The sequence below is a fragment of the Sarcophilus harrisii genome, chromosome 3 (assembly GCF_902635505.1).
Source record: "Sarcophilus harrisii chromosome 3, mSarHar1.11, whole genome shotgun sequence".
In the NCBI taxonomy this organism is placed as follows: domain Eukaryota; kingdom Metazoa; phylum Chordata; class Mammalia; order Dasyuromorphia; family Dasyuridae; genus Sarcophilus; species Sarcophilus harrisii.
The window spans coordinates 292,048,120-292,066,791 of record NC_045428.1 but is presented as its reverse complement, the minus strand read 5'-3'; the positions used below and the strand labels follow the sequence as shown (position 1 = coordinate 292,066,791).

Here is an 18,672-nt window from a genome sequence, read left to right as displayed (position 1 = left end):
TTACAGATCAGAAAACTGATGCATGGAGAGGGGGAATGATCTGCATGAAGCTCTTTGTGTTGAAACTAATAAATCATGATTTAAACACAAGCTACTAACCTCTAAGTCTAGAGTTTCATTGTTAATTACATCATGATACCTCTCATATCTGATGGGTTATAGGACTGGTTATATGATAGGTATGTGTTTATAGTCCTTGTAAGGAAAATCATTTCTCTGCCTCATGTCACTGTCACCATCTTGGGCCACAACATCTCCAAGTGTTGCAGTGGTATCTCTAGCACTTAGCACAGTGTCTGGCATTAGTAGGCTTTTCATTATTGCTTTTTGGCTGATTAATTAACTTGTGGCAGATGGACTCATTAGATGAGGATTAATAACATGTTTACTTAATTTTCCCTTCTCCATTACTGATGGATTCCAACTATTTTAGATAACTCTCTCTTTATTTCTCTTCTGTTTTCTAAACTCTATTTTCCATTCTTTGAAAAGACTGGCAAATGGACTAGGAGGAAGTGGTAATGGTTAATCATGATTTAAGAAAAAGAATCATTCGCATTCCATTTTTCTTCACAATCCTTAGAATAGTCCTTAGAATAGAATACATATTACTTCACAAATACTCCCTCTTTTTCTGTTTTATTCAGTTACAAGAGACTCTCAGAAAGTGAGAGTACTAGTCTCTAAAAGTTTGTAATGTAATAACAAAACACACTGATAAAAATAAAAATAAAATAAGTGAAGGCTTGAAATGTTTTCATTATAAAGTAAGCTAGTTGACTAAGAGAGATGGTTTGGCTGCATCCAAGTTATTTTTGCTTTTCCCCTGATTCTCATTTGTATTCAGGAGAGGAATGCTGGTAAGACAAGTTTTAGAATGAGGAAGTATAGTTATCTATGGATGAGGAGGGATTGAAATAAAATTTAGATTTTAGTGTGTTCACAATTGAGTCAAATATGAAGAAAATGGTAAAAATACATTTTTAAAATTTACATAATTTCCGTGGTTTGAAGTTTTTTATGTTTGAACAAGTGCACTGATTTTATTAATATGTGGAATTTCCAATGAGAAACACTCTGTGTCTTTTAAATAATATTTTCCTCCAATTACATGTAAAAATATTTTTTATTTTGATTATGGATTCTTATTTTCAAAATACAAGCAAAATGTATGGAATCTATACCACTCTGCAATAATTTGTAAATGAGACTGTGAGAGATGCTACTCTTTTAAGAATATAACTTGAATGATGACTAAATATAGTTTGGAGACAATGACTAATTGTAGTTTCTGTAATTATGAAAATAGTCCCTCAGACAACTCTTTAGTTACTAGTGGATGGTCCATACAAGAGGAATAGATGAAAATACTTATGAATTATTTTTAAGTTTTACAATGATATGCTATTTCTCATATATATTATATATGTTATTTCATATATTCATATATATGTGTATACATTTTTATATATATATTTCTTTATAAATATATTTATATACACATGTATATACATCCACATGTTGTTGTTCATTGATTTTCAGTTGCAACTGATTCTTTATGACCCCATTTGGGTTTTTCTGGGAAAAGATAATAGAGTGCTTTGCCATTTCCTTCTCCAGCTCATTTTACAGATGAAGAAACTAAGGCAAACAAGGGAAAGTGCCCAAGTTCACACTACTAGTAAATGTCAGAGGCTAAATTTTAACTCATAAAAAGAAATCTTCTTGATCCCAGATCTGGCTCTCTATCCATTGTGTCACCTGGCTGACTTACACACACACACATACACACACACACACGCACACACACACACACACACACACACACACACACACACGATGTTATTCCATTTATCTGAAATGTGTAGATCACAACAAATATATTAATTAAAATTTAACCTTACTGGCTTTACTTACATTCTAGTTCCTGAGAAAAATAAACAAGTTCTTTCTTCTTTCTTAGAGGGTGATCCATGACACAGGATGCATTCTGAATTTTCAAGGACCTCACAGCCTCCTTTGAGATGTTATACCATTTCGTGACGTTAGTTATTCCATCTGGGTTTTGGTCAATGTGTTTCTTAGGCAATCCCATCAGCAGCCTCTCAGGGAGAAAGTGATGTGAGGGGCAGGTTTTCCTGTAGCTGAGCAGATGACTATAAGAATTCCCTCAATGGTGGGATGAGGATGGAGCTCAATTCTTAATTCAGGCACATCTAAGTGAAACAAAAAGAAAATTCAGAAATGATCCCTGTCCATGTAGCATACAAGTGATTTCAGGCTGGGTCTATAATGGGTTTTGGGAACTCCTAAGTAGCTCAGCAACTTTTCTTTTCAGGGCATTTCCTGGGGGCACTGAATGGTTCAAGAAACTGGCTCCAGTCCTATAGTTAGTGAATAGTGTCAGAGATGGGTAACATGTAAATCCTGTCTCCTAGGCCAGACCTGGATCTATTAAGACTTGCTGCCTTCCATATTGATAGAAGATGGACTGGTGAGATGAGTGTAACATTGAAAGTTCCAATGATTTGCCACTGTCATCTAATCAGTAAATGGCGAAGATTGGGCTCAAACCCAGGTCTTCCCTACTCCAAAACAGCACTTTCTTAACTATACCATTCTGCAATAATTTGTTACTGAAACTAAATTGTGAGAGCTGCTATTGAAGCAAAAATTTGACCTGAATGATGACTAAATTGTATTTTGTAGACATTGTATTGTCTATGACTAGGAAAATTGCCTCTCAACAACTCTTTGGTTGCTAGTGGATGTCCACTAGAGGAATGGATGCAAATACCTATCTCCAAATTTTTGATATGATGCTTTGAATATATTGATTTCAGTTTTCCTAAGTGTTTGTGCCCATGTACCCTGGGACTCAATGAACTTCTCTACTGAGACTTCAGTAAACACATTTATGGGAACTTTAAGTTGATTTCATTTGAGGACAAGCAATCTTTGGTTTTGAATATTATGAAAGGAAAAGAAAGTTACTGCAGGTAAAGAAACACTCAAAGGTTTGTGTGTGTGTGTGTGTGTGTGTCTGTGTGTGTGTGTGTGATGGGAGGAAGCAAGTAGCAGTTATAATTGAAACATCTAGGTGACATTTTTGAGCAAGTTTTTACATTGCCTTATTTTTATTATTCATTCAGAAAATTTTTGCTGTTTAAAAATAAGCATCCACCTTTATTAAATACCTTAAATATCTTCACTAAATATCTTTTGTAATCTCTGTCTGCATTTTCTCAACCAAAAAATCTCAGATTATTTTCTGGGTCATGATTATATAAATGTGTCAATTTGACATAGAAAACATAGTATAGAATGATGAGAAGTTTAGATTAAGCAATTTCTACATTATCTTCTTTCCTAATATTCTATGACTATAGACCCTGACCTTAAAGAGCAGTATAATAAAGTGGTAGGTATCATGTCTACCCATCTGTACTCTTTATATCCCCTTCCTGCTTTTAGAACAGTCCTGGTCTTCTACAAAATATTATGGCACAAAGATTGTTTTCCATTTACCTTGTACACTGAAGCACATCTTTCCTCCATAGATACCATATGGAAAGACATTAAAGAGACATTCGTAACATGCTGCATCCTTCAAGGTCACGTTATATATAGTTACACTTGACGATGTCAGTTCTCTATTGCTGTACTGAATCCGTTTGTTATATGGGGGGAGAATTTTCCCACCATGCTGGCTGCTGTATGTTTTTATAGTCTCTGGAATAGACCCTTGGAATTTTTGCCAGGTAATTTGTAGAACATCTGCTGGGATTGTCAGATTACACATCAGAGTCACGTCGTTCCCAAGGAGGGCTATATCAGCACTTTTACTCTTCATTACAAACACAGAATCTGAAACTAAAAAAAAAAAAAGAAAAAAAAAAGAAAAAAAAAGGAAAAGGAAAAGGAAAATTCAGAATGAACAAAATATAGGTTTGATAAGTAGTAGAAAGAACATTGACTAGATCATATGACCAACAATGGAGAATTTGACATTTTCTCTGATCCTCAAAATCTCTCAAACCTCTCCTGGACAGAAATTATTGTACCAAAGATGAAACAACTCTAGTTGTCTTCATGGTCCAGGACCCAGCCTGTGGTTCCATGTAGGATCTCATAACTGAATAGGGGAATCGTAAAATTAGATATTATTATCAGTAAATGTTTGCTTTGCATACTGATTTTATATGCCTACATACCTGGGGTCATGTAAAAATTTCTAGAGCAAAAAGATGTCATGACTGGAAAAAGAACAGAGAATAAAAATAATAAATTTTCAAAAAATGCTTACAAGAGGATAAATTTCTTTTTTTCTGTGTTTGTAACAGTGGCCATGTAGGCGATTGCCCAGATAAAAGATAGATACAGAAATTAATTGAAAACTAAGATTAAAAATTTGGAAACAAAATTTGTGTAAAAGAAATAATTAAATTCTCTTCATTTTAAAATTATATTTTGACTATCTTTATGAAATATATTGATGAGTTTATGAAGGTACTATCAAACTCTGTAGAGTTTAATAGAACAATAAGATCAATTATTCTTTTTTTAAAATTTTAATAGCTTTTTATTTACCAGTTATATGCATGGGTAATTTTACAGCATTGACAATTGCCAAGCCTTTTGTTCCAATTTTTCCCCTCCTTCCCCCTCCCCCCTCCCTAGATGGCAGGATGATCAATACATGTTAAATATATTAGAGTATAAATTAGATACACAATAAGTATACATGACCAAACCATTATTTTGCTGTACAAAAAGAACCGAACTCCGAAATGTTGTACAGTTAGCCTGTAAAGGAAATCAAAAATACAGGTGGCCAAAAATATAGGGATTTGGAATTGGATGTAATGGTTCCTAGTCATCTCCCAGAGTTCTTTCGCTGGGTGTAGCTGGTTCAGTTCATTACTGCTCCATTAGAACTGATTTGGTTCATCTCATTGCTGAAGATGGCCAGATCCATTAGAATTGAGATCAATTATTCTTTATAGGTTTTTTTTAAAATAACAAGGGACTGATTTAAAGCTGAAGTTTGTGCTTTGAGAATTGTCTTAATAGTCATTAGATATATTTAGGGGAAATTCAATAAATTAGAAATTCAGGGAAGTGTTAAAATAAGAAAAAACTTAAGAAATAGTAGAAGAAAAATTAGATTAAAAATCTTGTTAGCTCAAATAATTTCACAACTCAAAATTCAAAAAGGAAACACATTTGCTAAACCTATTGAACTTTCAGCTAGCCAATGTTTGAAGTTTGGGAATATCAAACCATGAGCTTGGTTTTAGTTTTTGTGTAAAATAAACATATACTTAAAAACATACTTAAAATTAGGGTAAGATTATCATAGGAAAGAATTTTTATTATTGCATGGAAGAATAAGGAAATTTTAACCATCTTCAGAAAAGAATGAAAGTGGATAATTCATTTATCCTTCTGTTTTTTACTGCTTTTAAACAATCAACCTAAAGACATTAAACAAATCTTGATTTGGGACTCCTGATTGAAGGTGAATTCCAAAGTGCTTCCAGAAAGAGAAAACTTGGTTTGAAATCCGAAAGCAATGGAAGGTAAGTGAAATATAATGATACTACTGTAGTTTAAAGCAATTGTTTGGGCAAATTAGAAATACAATAAAACTTGTCTTGAAATCAATTGATTAATTGTATGTGATAATAGGATTATTTATGATCCATTTTATTGGAAGTGGCCCTCTTCAATAATGAGATGATTCAGACCCATTCCAATGATCTTGTGATGAAGAAAGCCATATATACCCAAAGAAAGAACTCAGAACATAGAATTTTTACTTTTTCTGTTGTTGTTTGCTTGCATTTTTTTTTCATTTTTTCCTGTTTGATTTTTTTTTGTGCAGCAAGATAATTGTATAAATATGTATGCACATATTGGACTTAATATACATTTCTACCATATTTAACATATATTGAATTACTTGCCATCTAGGGGAAGGGTTGACAGAAAGTGAGGGAAATCGGAGCACAAGTTTTTTCAAGGCTTAATGTTGAAAATTTATCCATACATATATTTTGAAAATAAGAAGCCTTAATTAAAAAAAAAAGAAACTAATTGATAGCAAAAATTCAAATTTTATAAGGCTATAGTTAGAGAAAGACTGAAGGTAGAATTAGGCAGGAATATGAATTAAAAAAGAAAGATACAGGAATAAATTGAGTGCATGCACACATAATAGAGGATGCTCAGATTAGAAAAGATCAACTTAGAATTAGGAATATAAATTAAAAAAGAAAGATACAGGAATAAATTGAGTGCATGCACACATAATAGAGGATGCTCAGATTAGAAAAGATCAAATTAAATTGGTTTATAAAGATATGACATTGAAATTTCAAGGGCAGAACTTTCAGATTATTTTAAAAACAATTAATTTTGAGTGGTATGAAAGGAAATAAAGAAAAAATATAACCTGAGCCCTTCAAAGAAGTAAAATGTCTTTCAGATAGTTTTCTAGTAGTGTACATTCCTTGTTACATTCCTGTGGCATAGCTGCACTTTGGCCAGCTCTCTGGGTAGTCCCAACATAGTAGGATGAATGTCTTTTCTGCATAAAAGAGATTATTTGAAGAAATAGATGATTTCTTTTCTTAAAATTATCCTGATAACAAAAATCTGTGAGATCTTATAAGGAACTTGTGCTGTTATTTTTCAATTTCCCTATCAGTATAAAAAAACAAAACAAAAGACAATTATGTGCTGTAACTAATTCCAGTTGCCTAAAAAGCACTCAAAGAAATTGGTATGAACTCCATTTGTAACTATTAAAGAATCAAAAAAGGATTTACTAGAAAAATTAAGTAAAGAGGAAAAAAAAAGAAAGTTCACTGTTGTTTAAAGAAATAAGAAAAGTTAAGGATGAGTGCATAGATAAAAAAGAGTTGTAGTCTCTTTGTACTTTCAGTGTAAAATTAAGGTTTGAATGTAAAGGCTTATAGAGTTTTGAGAAGGAAATTTCAGAGAGGGTATTAATCCCATTGAAACAGAAAAGACTTAGAAATATTTTTAAGTAATTAAGAATTACTTGTGATTCTTGCTTGTGATAGTTGCTGCATATTGTCCTTAATATAAGATGCACATTTTATTTCATAAAATGCACATTGATTAGTTGATGGGTAGAGAAAAGTTTATCTCTGTGCTCTGTTTTCTATAATTATACTAAAAAATTACTAAACTAGAAAATGCAAAGGAGTTGGTTTGGCTTTTTGGTAACTCAAAGAAACAAAGAAGCAGTAATGGGAAGTTGGAAATATTACTGTAATGCTACAATTCTCTTTTATTGTCCTGACTCAGTTTCCCTAATTGTTTTACCCCAGTTTATAATTGTTCTGCTCAGTCCTGTGAAATCTCCCCTTCCTCTTTATCAGAATATTTGATAAGGATAAAAGATCTTATGTTTTAGAATATCAGAATGCCTCTCCCCATCCCAAGCTATCAGAATGTCAGATACAGTCTTATCAAGATGCCTTCCCCATCTCTGGTGGCTTATCCCACCCTGTCAGAGTCCCGTTCTGCTCTCAGCCTGCCTCAGTCTACCCCCTGAGTTTGAGCATGTGTATGTATGTCACTGAGAACTCATATTGTTTCTGAATTCTTGGAGATGATAGTCTCATTCAGCCCTGGGACCAAACCATGGATCCATTTGGCCCCAGTAAATCTCTCCCTTTCAAATAAAGCATTAAATATTCTCTAACCTCTGTCTTGCCTCAGTTTCTCTGGCATTACATTTTGGAGGCTTCCCACTGAGATGTTTAAAAATGAGCAGGATTAGAGAATAGAGACCTTCAGGTCTCTGTCTTGGGTCTCAGGGTGGCTGGGGATCTGGGTTCTTGGCCTGGAAAGGCCGGCCCCTGGATTTTTTTCCAGAGCCTCCAGGAAAGAGCAATTTCCAGCCACAACTGCCTGAAGCCCAATGGTGGACATTCCATTTGGCCAAGGGAGAATCTGGTTTCAAATCCCTGCAGGGTCTGTCTGGTCTGATTGCTAGCAAATCTGGTCCCCAGAAAAAGTTGGGCTGATGAACCATACAACTCTGGGAAATGCCAGTAGGAGGCTATGTGGTATTGTCTGAAGTAACTTTTGTGTCCCTGAGTACCTTTTGGTACTAAAGTGCCCAGGCGAGAAAAAAACAGGACAGCCAAAATAATGAAGTTTTAAGAGCGTTTATTGCTAGCTAGCGACTGAACCCCAATACCAACACTGGAGCGGTCAGTAATGAGTGGCCTCAGGACCATATATTTATAGAAAGAAGAGAGATACATCAAAATGTTTCTTGATACATTTGTCATAATAAAGAAATTTCTATTCTAAACAGAAGGCAAAAATTATCACTCTAAGGGGATCATGTTCAGGCAGCAGCTTTCTTTAAGCTTATCAGGTTATCAAGGTCTCAAGACTCTCAGGACAGTACATCTGGGTTGTTAAAAATACCATCTGCATTAGGGAGTGAAGAACTAGTAATAAATTTCTAACTACAAAGATTTAGGATTATGTTTTTCATGGTCCCATTTTGGGGTGCTTTTCCACTTCAGTACTACCTGGTTCTGAAGTACCCTTTGGGTCCCTGAGTATCTTTTGGTACTATCTGGTTCTGAAGTACCCTTTGGGTCCCTGAGTACCTTTTGGTACTATCTAGTTTTAATCTGGGTATTCTCTGTGAAGGCAGAGAAATGCATCAAACTGGGAGGGAAGACTCTCGAGCTGACAACTTCCCTCAGGGCTGTTTTTCCAGCTAGTCCCTGATCTGTGTGTTAAATGTTTTGACTGCGCAGTCTATGTCTGTGTGTTCTATATGAGTTGTTTGTCTATTCTATTGGTTCAGAGCTCTGTGAAATGAAGAAATTTGGGAATTGGTTATTTCAATGTTGCAACTGTACTTAGTATAAAATTTTCTTGTGATTTTAAACTTTTTAACCTGTTGTACCAATTTGTGAGTAAAAGGAACAAAATGGTAGCCATTTTTTCCTTGACCAAGGTTTTCAGAGTCTGCTAGAGTAAAGGGCAATAAAACCTTATCTGATTGAAATTCAGACTGGAGAAAACATTTGATTAGGAATTTTAGGATGATTCTAAATTTGTGGAAAATAATTTTACTGTTGCCTATGCAGGCTAGATTTAGTTATCTTTGAATGTAACATCTTAAGAACTTGTTGGAGTGAAGTTCTGTTAACTTACCTGAAAGGGGCCAAGTGTCTCTAATTAGGTAAAGAAGGGTCTGACTTTTCTAAAGGTCCAACTCTGCCCAAAGTCAGAGCTTAGGAAAAGTCCATTGGGAATCCTCCCCCCCCCCACATCCCCCCATTGCTTTCCTCTTACTTTAAAGGTTTGGTGGGGTAGGGAGAAACAGTATCCTTTTGTCTTCAAAGGTAAAGATTAAAATCACCCCCACTGCTCTCTGCTACTTCTGCTATGGAGCATCTAGTTAGCCTAGTTTAGCTCACCTTCCCTCCCCTCTGCCTCTTTGGAGGTGGAGTGGGGAAGGGCAGCCATGTGGAATTTCCCCCACATACACTAAGTGTTTTCTAGCCTCTTTCTTCGAGGCTTGACTCTTGCAAAAGATTTCAAGAGATAGGCCCACTTTTAAGTTGACTGATTTATAACTTGGTAGGGCTGTTTCTAAAAGTTTAAAGGATATTTTAAAGAATCTTTCAGATTCTTGTATGTGGAATTGGGTATTCTGTATATTAATTGATATTTTTCTGAAGTTATGCCCATCATTTAAAGGACTTCTGAAAGTAATAGTTTCCTTGTCCTTTTGAAAATGTTTCTGTTAAATATGAAAGATAACTTGTGAACTTATTGAAACAAATTTATTACTGTTATCAATATGAAGTTATGGTATTTCTAAAAGTTTAACAATTTTAAGAACTTCTTGGATTCTTTTATGTGGGATTAGGATATTATGTATAGGATACTCTAAGTTTTAATTGATTATATTGGGTCATCCTGAGGTCATTTAAAGAGCCTCTGAAAATAATATTTTTTGTCCTTTTGAAAATATTTCTGTTATAGACTATATGTAATTTGGGATATTTACCTATGTATTGGGTATTTTTAAAAGCAGAATGATTTGTATGTGTAATGTTCACTTGTGAAACTGTCTACTTAAATATGAAAGAAGTGAACTTACAGAGAAATTCTTACTGTTATAAATATAAGGTTATGGCAAATATATGTTTAGGATTTATCTGAAACTTTGGTTAATAGAATTTATTATTGGAAGTAAAATACCTTTGGCTTATAGTTAATGCTATTTGGGAGTTATATCTCTGACAGTTAGTGGGACAATTAACTGGAGTAAAAATGAATTAAAGCTATTTTATCCTGTTTTGCTGAAACAAGTTTAGACTGCTTATGTTATAGTTGTGTACCTGCATTTTTTCTCCTGCAATTTCTATAATCAGAGCAATGGTCAATAAGAAACTGTTAATGCAATTCAATTATGTCATACCTTGCTTTTTTCAAACTGTTTATATGTAATCATTATGTCCTAAATATTTGGGTAAATAAGTGTCTAGTCTGATCATCCATCTGTTACTGGATATTGTGTCTGGATATTCAAGTTTTTTTTTTTTTTTTTAAGGTTTCTAACTAATAAAAGGACAAAAGCCTAATACTCATTTTATCAGTCTATTCTAACCTTTAGTTGTTAGATTTGTGTTTTTGTTCTAGATTTTGGTCAATTTACAGATATTGACTTCCTTCTGAGACATAGATTAGCCCATCTGAAGCTTTGATAGCAGGCAGCACTGAGAATCTGCAACCATCCTCAGCATGAAGCAGTTTTTGAGAGACCACTCCTCCTGATGTAATATAGGGGAGTGGGAAAGTGGTTGGTTATTGTTAAAATTTTAACTGTATTACTGTGTTTAAAATTTGCTAAAACTCGGATTTGTTAAAACTGTGTAACTATTGCTGTATGTTTGAAGAATTTTTAGGAAACTTACTGTACTAGTCTGTTATGTATCAGAATTTTGATTCTCTCTTGGGATTTATATGTGGAATGATTATTTGATAATTTCATTCCATGAGAAAAAAAGGGAGGAAGAAACTGGTTAGGAAATTGGGTAAACTGATGTATTTTTCTTAGGCACTTTTGCCCTGATCCCTATCTCATTAGTTTAGATTGAGTTGGAAATTATTTAAACAGTCCTTTTTGTTTTTACTCCTTACTTAAAATTTACTGGACTATGATTTGCTGGTTATGTTTTAACTTTGAAGTCCCTTATTCTGCTGGAATTGCCCTGGCAGACTCAGTTTTGGAGATTATTCTTTAGAAACAACCAGTAATCAGACACCTGTCCTGGGACTGGCAGTCTTTCTGATCTGTTTCTCCACTCCTGTTACCCCAGTTCCTTAATTAGATTTCAGCATTTTGATATCAGGCCTCTAATAATAGCTCTGGTTGCTTGCTTTGGTCTAACTGCATAATCTACTCAGAAATCTGTTTCCTAGTAGTAGCTCCTGTTCTATTGAGAGGGGACAGGTGGAGCTACTCCAGGCCCCATTGTTTCCCTTTTGGAGACCCTGACAGACTTGGGGTGCCCCTCTTAGGATGGGCAGCAGGACTGTCTTGAGCACTGCTACTCAGCAGAGGCTGAGTTAATGCACAAATGACCACAGACCTAACTTACAATGAACTGTCCATCTCAAACTGGGATTCTCTGGCTGAGATGCCCCCCAACTGCAGAGGACCTGAACAGGGAGGCCTGTATGTTTCCCTAAATGAGGAGTACTATTTTATGCTAATAACTCTGAGGTTATCAGGGAGAGACTGGTCCTTGCCATAAGTCCTTGCATTTTTCTAGTTTTAGTTTCATTTATTTGCTTTACAAAAGAATGGTAAAAAATTATAGTGTTAAGATCTTCTAGAGAAAGGTAATTCAATGATTTGAATATTCAGAAGAGAGAATGAGAGAGAGAGAGAGAGAGAGAGAGAGGGAGAGGGAGAGAGAGAATAGAATGTTATGCCACAGTTCTCTTTTATTGTCCTGACTCAGTTTCCCTAATTATCCTGCCTTGGTTCCCCTAATTGTGCTGTTCAATCCTGAAAATCACCCCTCCCTCTTTATCAGAATATTTGATAAGGATAAAAGATCTTATGCTTTAGAATATCAGAATGCCTCTCCCCATCCCAAGCTATCAGAATATCAGATACCATCTTACCAAGATCCCTCTCCCCAGCTCCGGGGTTCCTCCCCCCCATCTCCGGAGGCTCACACCACCCAGTCAGAGTCCTGTTCCTGCTCTCAGCACCCTGACTCTGCCCCTTCCTCCGTCTACCCCCTGAGTCTGAGCCATGTGTATATAGGTCATTGAGAACTCACATTGTTTGCTGGATTCTTGGAGACTAATAGTCCCATTCAGCCCTGAGACCAAACCATGGATCCATTTGGTCCCAGTAAATCTCTCCCTTTTAAATAAATTATTAAATACTTTCTAATGTCTATCTTGCCTCAGTTTCTCCTACTATGGAAAAAATCTTTTAACATAAACCAACTAAAACTAATGGAATCTTGTGCAAAAGGCAATTTAGTTATTACTCCTAGTTATTATAAATCAAAATTGTTTGGGTTGAAGATATTGTAATGGTAGAAAATTAGAGAATCCAATCAGTCCTCATATGTACAAAGGGAATAATAAATATTCACAATTATGTCCCAGGATTGTTAGGAGAAAGCCTCAGTTATGAACTGCTTAACACAGTGCATGGCTTATGTAAAGGATAGGTGCTGTAGTGATCAGATATTGTGGGAATACAATTGAGCAAAATGCTATCCTATTCATAGGTATTTTTAAAAATTGGTACAATACTAAGAAGATTGAGAAATTATAGATAAAAGATTTTAAAGTATTACCAAAACCAGGCTTAAGCAACTTTCAAAATATAGAAAAACATACTAATTCTTTTTATATATCTATTTTATAATGAGTTTCTGTTAAGTCTTGTCAACTGAGATGTATATCTATAAGGAAGAATCCTCTTTAGAATTTATCTAAGAACATGGCTTGTTTTTAGAAGTATAAAATTAAATACTTTGATTTTTTCATCTATATCAAATATATGTGATTCTCAATAACTGAATTCATGAATCTATGAAGCTATGATTATTGAAATTTGCTATTATGTCTCGTGGGACTGCAATTAATATTATTCTAAGTCTGATCCCAGATATGATCATCAAGGAATCCTATTAGGCCAATGATCCATGATGACAATAAGCCTATGGAATTGACATCTATGAATTACAGATAGAGTTCTCAGGAGGAAGGCTGGGAGAATGACTCTATGAATGAGTATAAGGCTTCTTATGACTTGATTTAACCTAATACGACATTTTTTCTTAAATGGAAATTATTCTACCTTTTAATCCTGGCTCAATAAAAATACATATATATATATATATATATATATGACTCTAGCCTGGAATTGACATGAAGTTAGGGAAAAGTTTTTTCTATTTTCTTCCAATAATAAGTTTCTATAAGTATGGCAGATTATCAGTAAAAATACAATATTAAATCTTTTATTTTATAGGTTAATATTGGAGCAATCTGAGCTATTATAATAAGGGGAAAGGTATTTAACATGTGAATTATTCAGCCTAAAATTTTAGTCCTTTCTAATTAATGTGAGGATAATTGGGTGTTGATGGAACAACAAATTGTTGTTCTATTGATTATTTAGCAGAAACATCTTTAGTTTTGGGTTTAAAAAAAGAATGATAGAATATATTGGATTATCTAAATGGGAAAACAAATTTTATTTGGATTTATTATTGCCAATTTAATCTTGACCATGTCATGAAAGGCAAACATATTTTTCTATAAATTACTTATTCAATCTGCACTGTCTTCAAATTGACTTCTCAGTGTAGTTATATCTCTCATCCCAGACCTTTTCCTGACAACTGCAATTATTTTGGCAATTTTTAAATGAATTCAGTTGTGTATTAGGAATCATCATTATAAAAATGATTTCTAGTAATAATTTCCTAGCAAAATCTCATCCTCCTAGAGGAGGGATGAGCAATTAAAGGAAAACAGCTACAGAGACAGTTTTTTCAGTTAGTTTTAGTAAATGGTTGTAACAAATTGGCTAGTTATATAAGCCAAAGATAAAATTTGGGTCCCGATTTTGTTATTGATTTTTTAGCTGTTATTTGAATTTGTTAATCTAAAATGTAAATTCTCTGATCTAATGACATTCATATAAAATTGTTTTGAGCTGGCTCTCACTATCTGATCTGTTATTATAATAGCAAACTAGAATTGTATTAAGATCTATTCTGTCAGAGATTTTTTTTTAACAGATAAGGGGATCTCTGCAAGTAATTTGAAACAGAGAAGTAAATCCACTAGAAGTTGCTCTGAAGCCTCACTCATTCCAGTATTCTAAAAGGAGTGATCTCCAGAGCATCTCAGTGTAGAGGGCCAGGAGGTAAGAATCCACTGTAGGAATTGAATCTTACAGTAACTTGGCTCACCAAAACTCTTTTCTCATTGAAATAGCAGAGACTGCTTGTCAATATAATAAGTTAATAATTTAGCAACTGAAGCAAAATGCAACACTTCTTTTTGGATTAAAGGCAAACCTTTGAATTTAGGACAGGAAAAACATCTCATAATAGAGACTAAAGATACTTGAGACAAAGGTGTGATAAACTTTACCCTGATGTGTATCTCAACTATTTGCATCTCTGTCTGGGTAACCAAGATCCCCTGCTTAATCACTTACATCTAGTAGATCTTGTTTGTTAGAGAAAACTATAGGAACTTCAAAGAGTATACTTCGAATCAAGTTTATTGAGCATTTGAGGTATATATATTTGTCTCTCTGTCTTTTCTAATGTCTTTTCTAAAGAAATTTGTCTCTCTGTCTTTTCTAAAGAAAACTGACCAGGATTTCTGAACATAAAAAACAAGAGCTAATTTTAAGAATCCATATATAGCCTCTAAAAATATTATATGCTATAAACTCCAAGACTCAGTAGTAAAGCACAATTCCACAAGTAAACAAACAACAAATTCAAAAGAAACCAGGAGAAAGACGTTCAGATATGAAGAAAAGGAAATTTGAGTAACACAAGACTATTTTGTACCCATCAGAAACTACAGCATAGAATACATTTTGAAGAGTAAAGGATCTCAAGATGTAAACAAAAATGCAAATATGAGTCTAGCTATTAATAAATAAGCTACATATTCAGTTTTTAAAAGGTATTTGAAATATTCCTAGAGAAAAAACCAGACCTGAAGAAATTATTTACTTTTCAAATACTCCAGACAACAGAAATACAAGAAGAGTAAGTAAATATAGCAAAAAATAATCAAAAAAAGTCATTGATAATCCTTTCTAAATAAATATGCAGAAGTTGACAAGGATAAAAGTAGAAGTCAAAATAGAAAAAAAGAGAATTAATGCATTAAATATACCTTTTTTAAATTAGAAAAGTAACAAACAAACCTTCAACAAGTACTGAGGAAAATTAATTTTAATGGTGTACATTTTATTATTTACATCAATTTGCAATGTTTCCTTTTTTGTTTAAAAGGTTATTTCTTTCATTAGATAAAATATAAACTTCTCCCAGTTCATTTAGCTAAGCATCTACCTAGGCAAGATAAGAGAACAAATAAAGCCCATATGGAGCCACATCCTTCCCCAGAAAATAATTTATTGCTCCCCTCATAAAAATTTCTAATGACGTGGTCTAAAAAGAGAGACTAAGCCAGTGAAAACCTCATTGAGGTAGCTGATTTTTTTTTAAGTCAAATTTTGCTAAAGAAAACTGCATTTCATAAACCAGCTATCATTCCATTTCTTAAATGCAAGGGAGGAGAATGTCAGCTACATTTGACAACCATTTTCCTAACTACAGTAAAGCTCTAAGAATCCATCTGCTTTAGTAGTATTTTCCCCTTCCCAGTAATGGGAGAGGACCTGTGGTCACTTGAACATTGGAAATAACTATATTATTTTGTTATATATTTTGAATCCTTCCTGATGTTCTGCTGGACATGTGATAATGTTCTCTCTTGTTTTGTATTGCTTTTCTGTTTTTCTTCTTGCCTATTCTGTTTCTTCACATGAAATAAATTTTGGGAAAAAAAAAGAAATAACTACATAGAGTTGAATCGCTAGTAGAGACTTTTTCTTTCTTTATTGACAACTCACCTCCCTGCTTAGATAAAAATAAATAAATATATAAATTAAAAACTCCTGATCTAGAGTTATGGGAATGAGACATCATACGTATATGAAGCTATATACAAAATAAATATAATGCATATGAATAACATAAAATAATTTTTTTTTTTTTTTTTTTTTGCCTATTTCACCTAATATCTTTAGACATACAAAACATTGGAGCCAGGGGAAGGGATACCAATAAGAGGAAAGTTTCTAGAAAACACTGGTCTTGTAAGTTTCCAATAAAAGGTCATTCAATTGCATTATTATCATGTTTATCTGTTTTTAAAAAGCTACTGTGAAAGAGGATAAGATTGAAGTATGAATGTCTGATTAGCAAACTCAGTATTCCTGGGCTCATTTCCCTTTGCAGAAGCAACCCAAGATTTGCCTCCTTCTCTTCATTTGTTATTGATATCCTTGATAGGATAGCATGCCTTTAAAAGCATCTGGTACAAATTGAAGCTTCTCACCTTGTCCTTCTGTCCTGAGGAAGAAGAGGAGGAAAGACAGGAGCAGAGACAGCATAGAGGCAGGGTCTGAAGGGCTCCTGATGTAAGTTCTCTCATTTTTTTGAATAGCAGTCCTGAGAAAGCTAGGGAAGCAAGGGAGAAGACGCGGTTTTTTCTTCTTTTTGCTCCACCCCCAGCTCTGATAGGCTATTTTTTTTAAGGCCTTTTTGAAATTTTCTTCACCTTTGTGTGTGTGTGTGTGTGTGTGTTATGAATCTCTCGGGTGGTTCAGTAAAACCTTTAAAGACATCTTCTTAAATTATTTGAAATTTATGAAATAAAATATAAAGGAGTGGCAAGGAAGTGAATTATATTAAAATATCTTTAAAAAAAAACAAACACCGATTCCATAGACTCCCAGAATAAAAACCCTTGTTAAAAGGGACTTCCGCAAATTAAGACAACTCTAAGATACCACTACACACCTGTCAGATTGGCTAAAATGACAGGAAAAAATAATGATGATTGTTGGAGGGGATGTGGGAAAACTGGGACATTGATGCATTGTTGGTGGAGTTGTGAACAAATCCAACCATTTTGGAGAGTAGTTTGGAACTATGCTCACAAAGTTATCAAACTGTGCATACCCTTTGATCCAGCAGTGTTACTACTGGGCTTATATCCCAAAGAGATTATAAAGAAGGGAAAGAGACCTGTATGTGCACGAATGTTTGTGGCAGCCCTTTTTGTAGTGGCTAAAAACTGGAAACTGAGTGGATGCCCATCAGTTGGAGAATGGTTGAATAAATTGTGGTATATGAAAATTATGGAATATTACTGTTCTGTAAGAAATGACCAACAGGATAATTTCAGAAAGGCCTGGAGAGACTTACATGAACTGATGCTGAGTGAAATGAGCAGGACCAGGAGATCATTATATACTTCAACAACAATACTATATGATGACCAGTTCTGATGGACCTGGCCATCCTCAGCAAGGAGATCAACCAAATCATTTCCAATGGAGCAGTAATGAACTGAACCAACTATGCCCAGAGAAAGAACTTTGGGAGATAACTAAACACCATTACATTGAATTCCCAATCCCTATATTTATGCCCACCTGCATTTTTGATTTCCTTCACAAGCTAATTGTACAATATTTCAGAGTCTGATTCTTTTTATACAGCAAAATAATGTTTTGGTCATGTATACTTATTATGTATCTAATTTATATTTTAATGTATTTAACATCTACTGGTCATCCTGCCATCTAGGGGAGGGGGGGGGTAAGAGGTGAAAAATTGGAACAAGAGGTTTGGCAATTGTTAATGCTGTAAAGTTATCCATGCATATAACCTGTAAATAAAAGGCTATTAAATTAAAAAAATATATTATACACCAAAATAAAACAGTAAAACCTCAAAAAAAAAAAAAAAAAAAAAAGGACTTCCTATTTCATCTCCAAGTAAGAAACTATTCATTACAATGGTCCTATATTACTGATTGAAGAGACAGTCAGAGACAAAGACACATACAAAGAGTTTTATTTTTACATTATACACATTTAAAGATTACTCCCTCTTAGTGAGAGTTCTCTTGTAAGAAAGTAAAATAATTAAGTAAAATTTCAATGATCTCTGAAAACACAGGCAATGCTTCTCATCTGTAAAACTCTCGCCTTTTTTTAAAGTATATATTTTTAATTTATTTATTTAAAACTAAATACAATATAAAAAATAGAAAAAGAAAGAGAGAAAAGGAAAATAAAACACAACAAAACACTACCATGTGTCCAGCAGAACATCAGAGAGAATTCAAAATATGTAACAATAAATTTCCATTTCAAGAAAACATAAAATAATAGAAGAGATTATATGCATGACTGTTAATCTTTGCTTCCTTACGGGTTTTTTGTTGTTGTTGTTGTTGTTGTTGTTGTTCTCTGGTATGCACTTTTTACTTTACTTTTTTCTTTCATTC

At 33.8% G+C, this 18,672-nt stretch overlaps 1 protein-coding gene across 1 annotated transcript; it reads right to left on the bottom strand.

Moving 5' to 3' along the window:
- Positions 1-1,909: 1,909 nt before the first annotated feature.
- On the bottom strand, positions 1,910-16,860 carry LOC105750256 (OX-2 membrane glycoprotein). Its single transcript, XM_031961282.1, is given in 4 exon segments — positions 1,910-2,109; positions 2,112-2,216; positions 3,529-3,873; positions 16,711-16,860. Coding segments are annotated over 4 exon segments (705 nt in total). The 5' UTR covers positions 16,766-16,860.
- Positions 16,861-18,672: the final 1,812 nt, after the last annotated feature.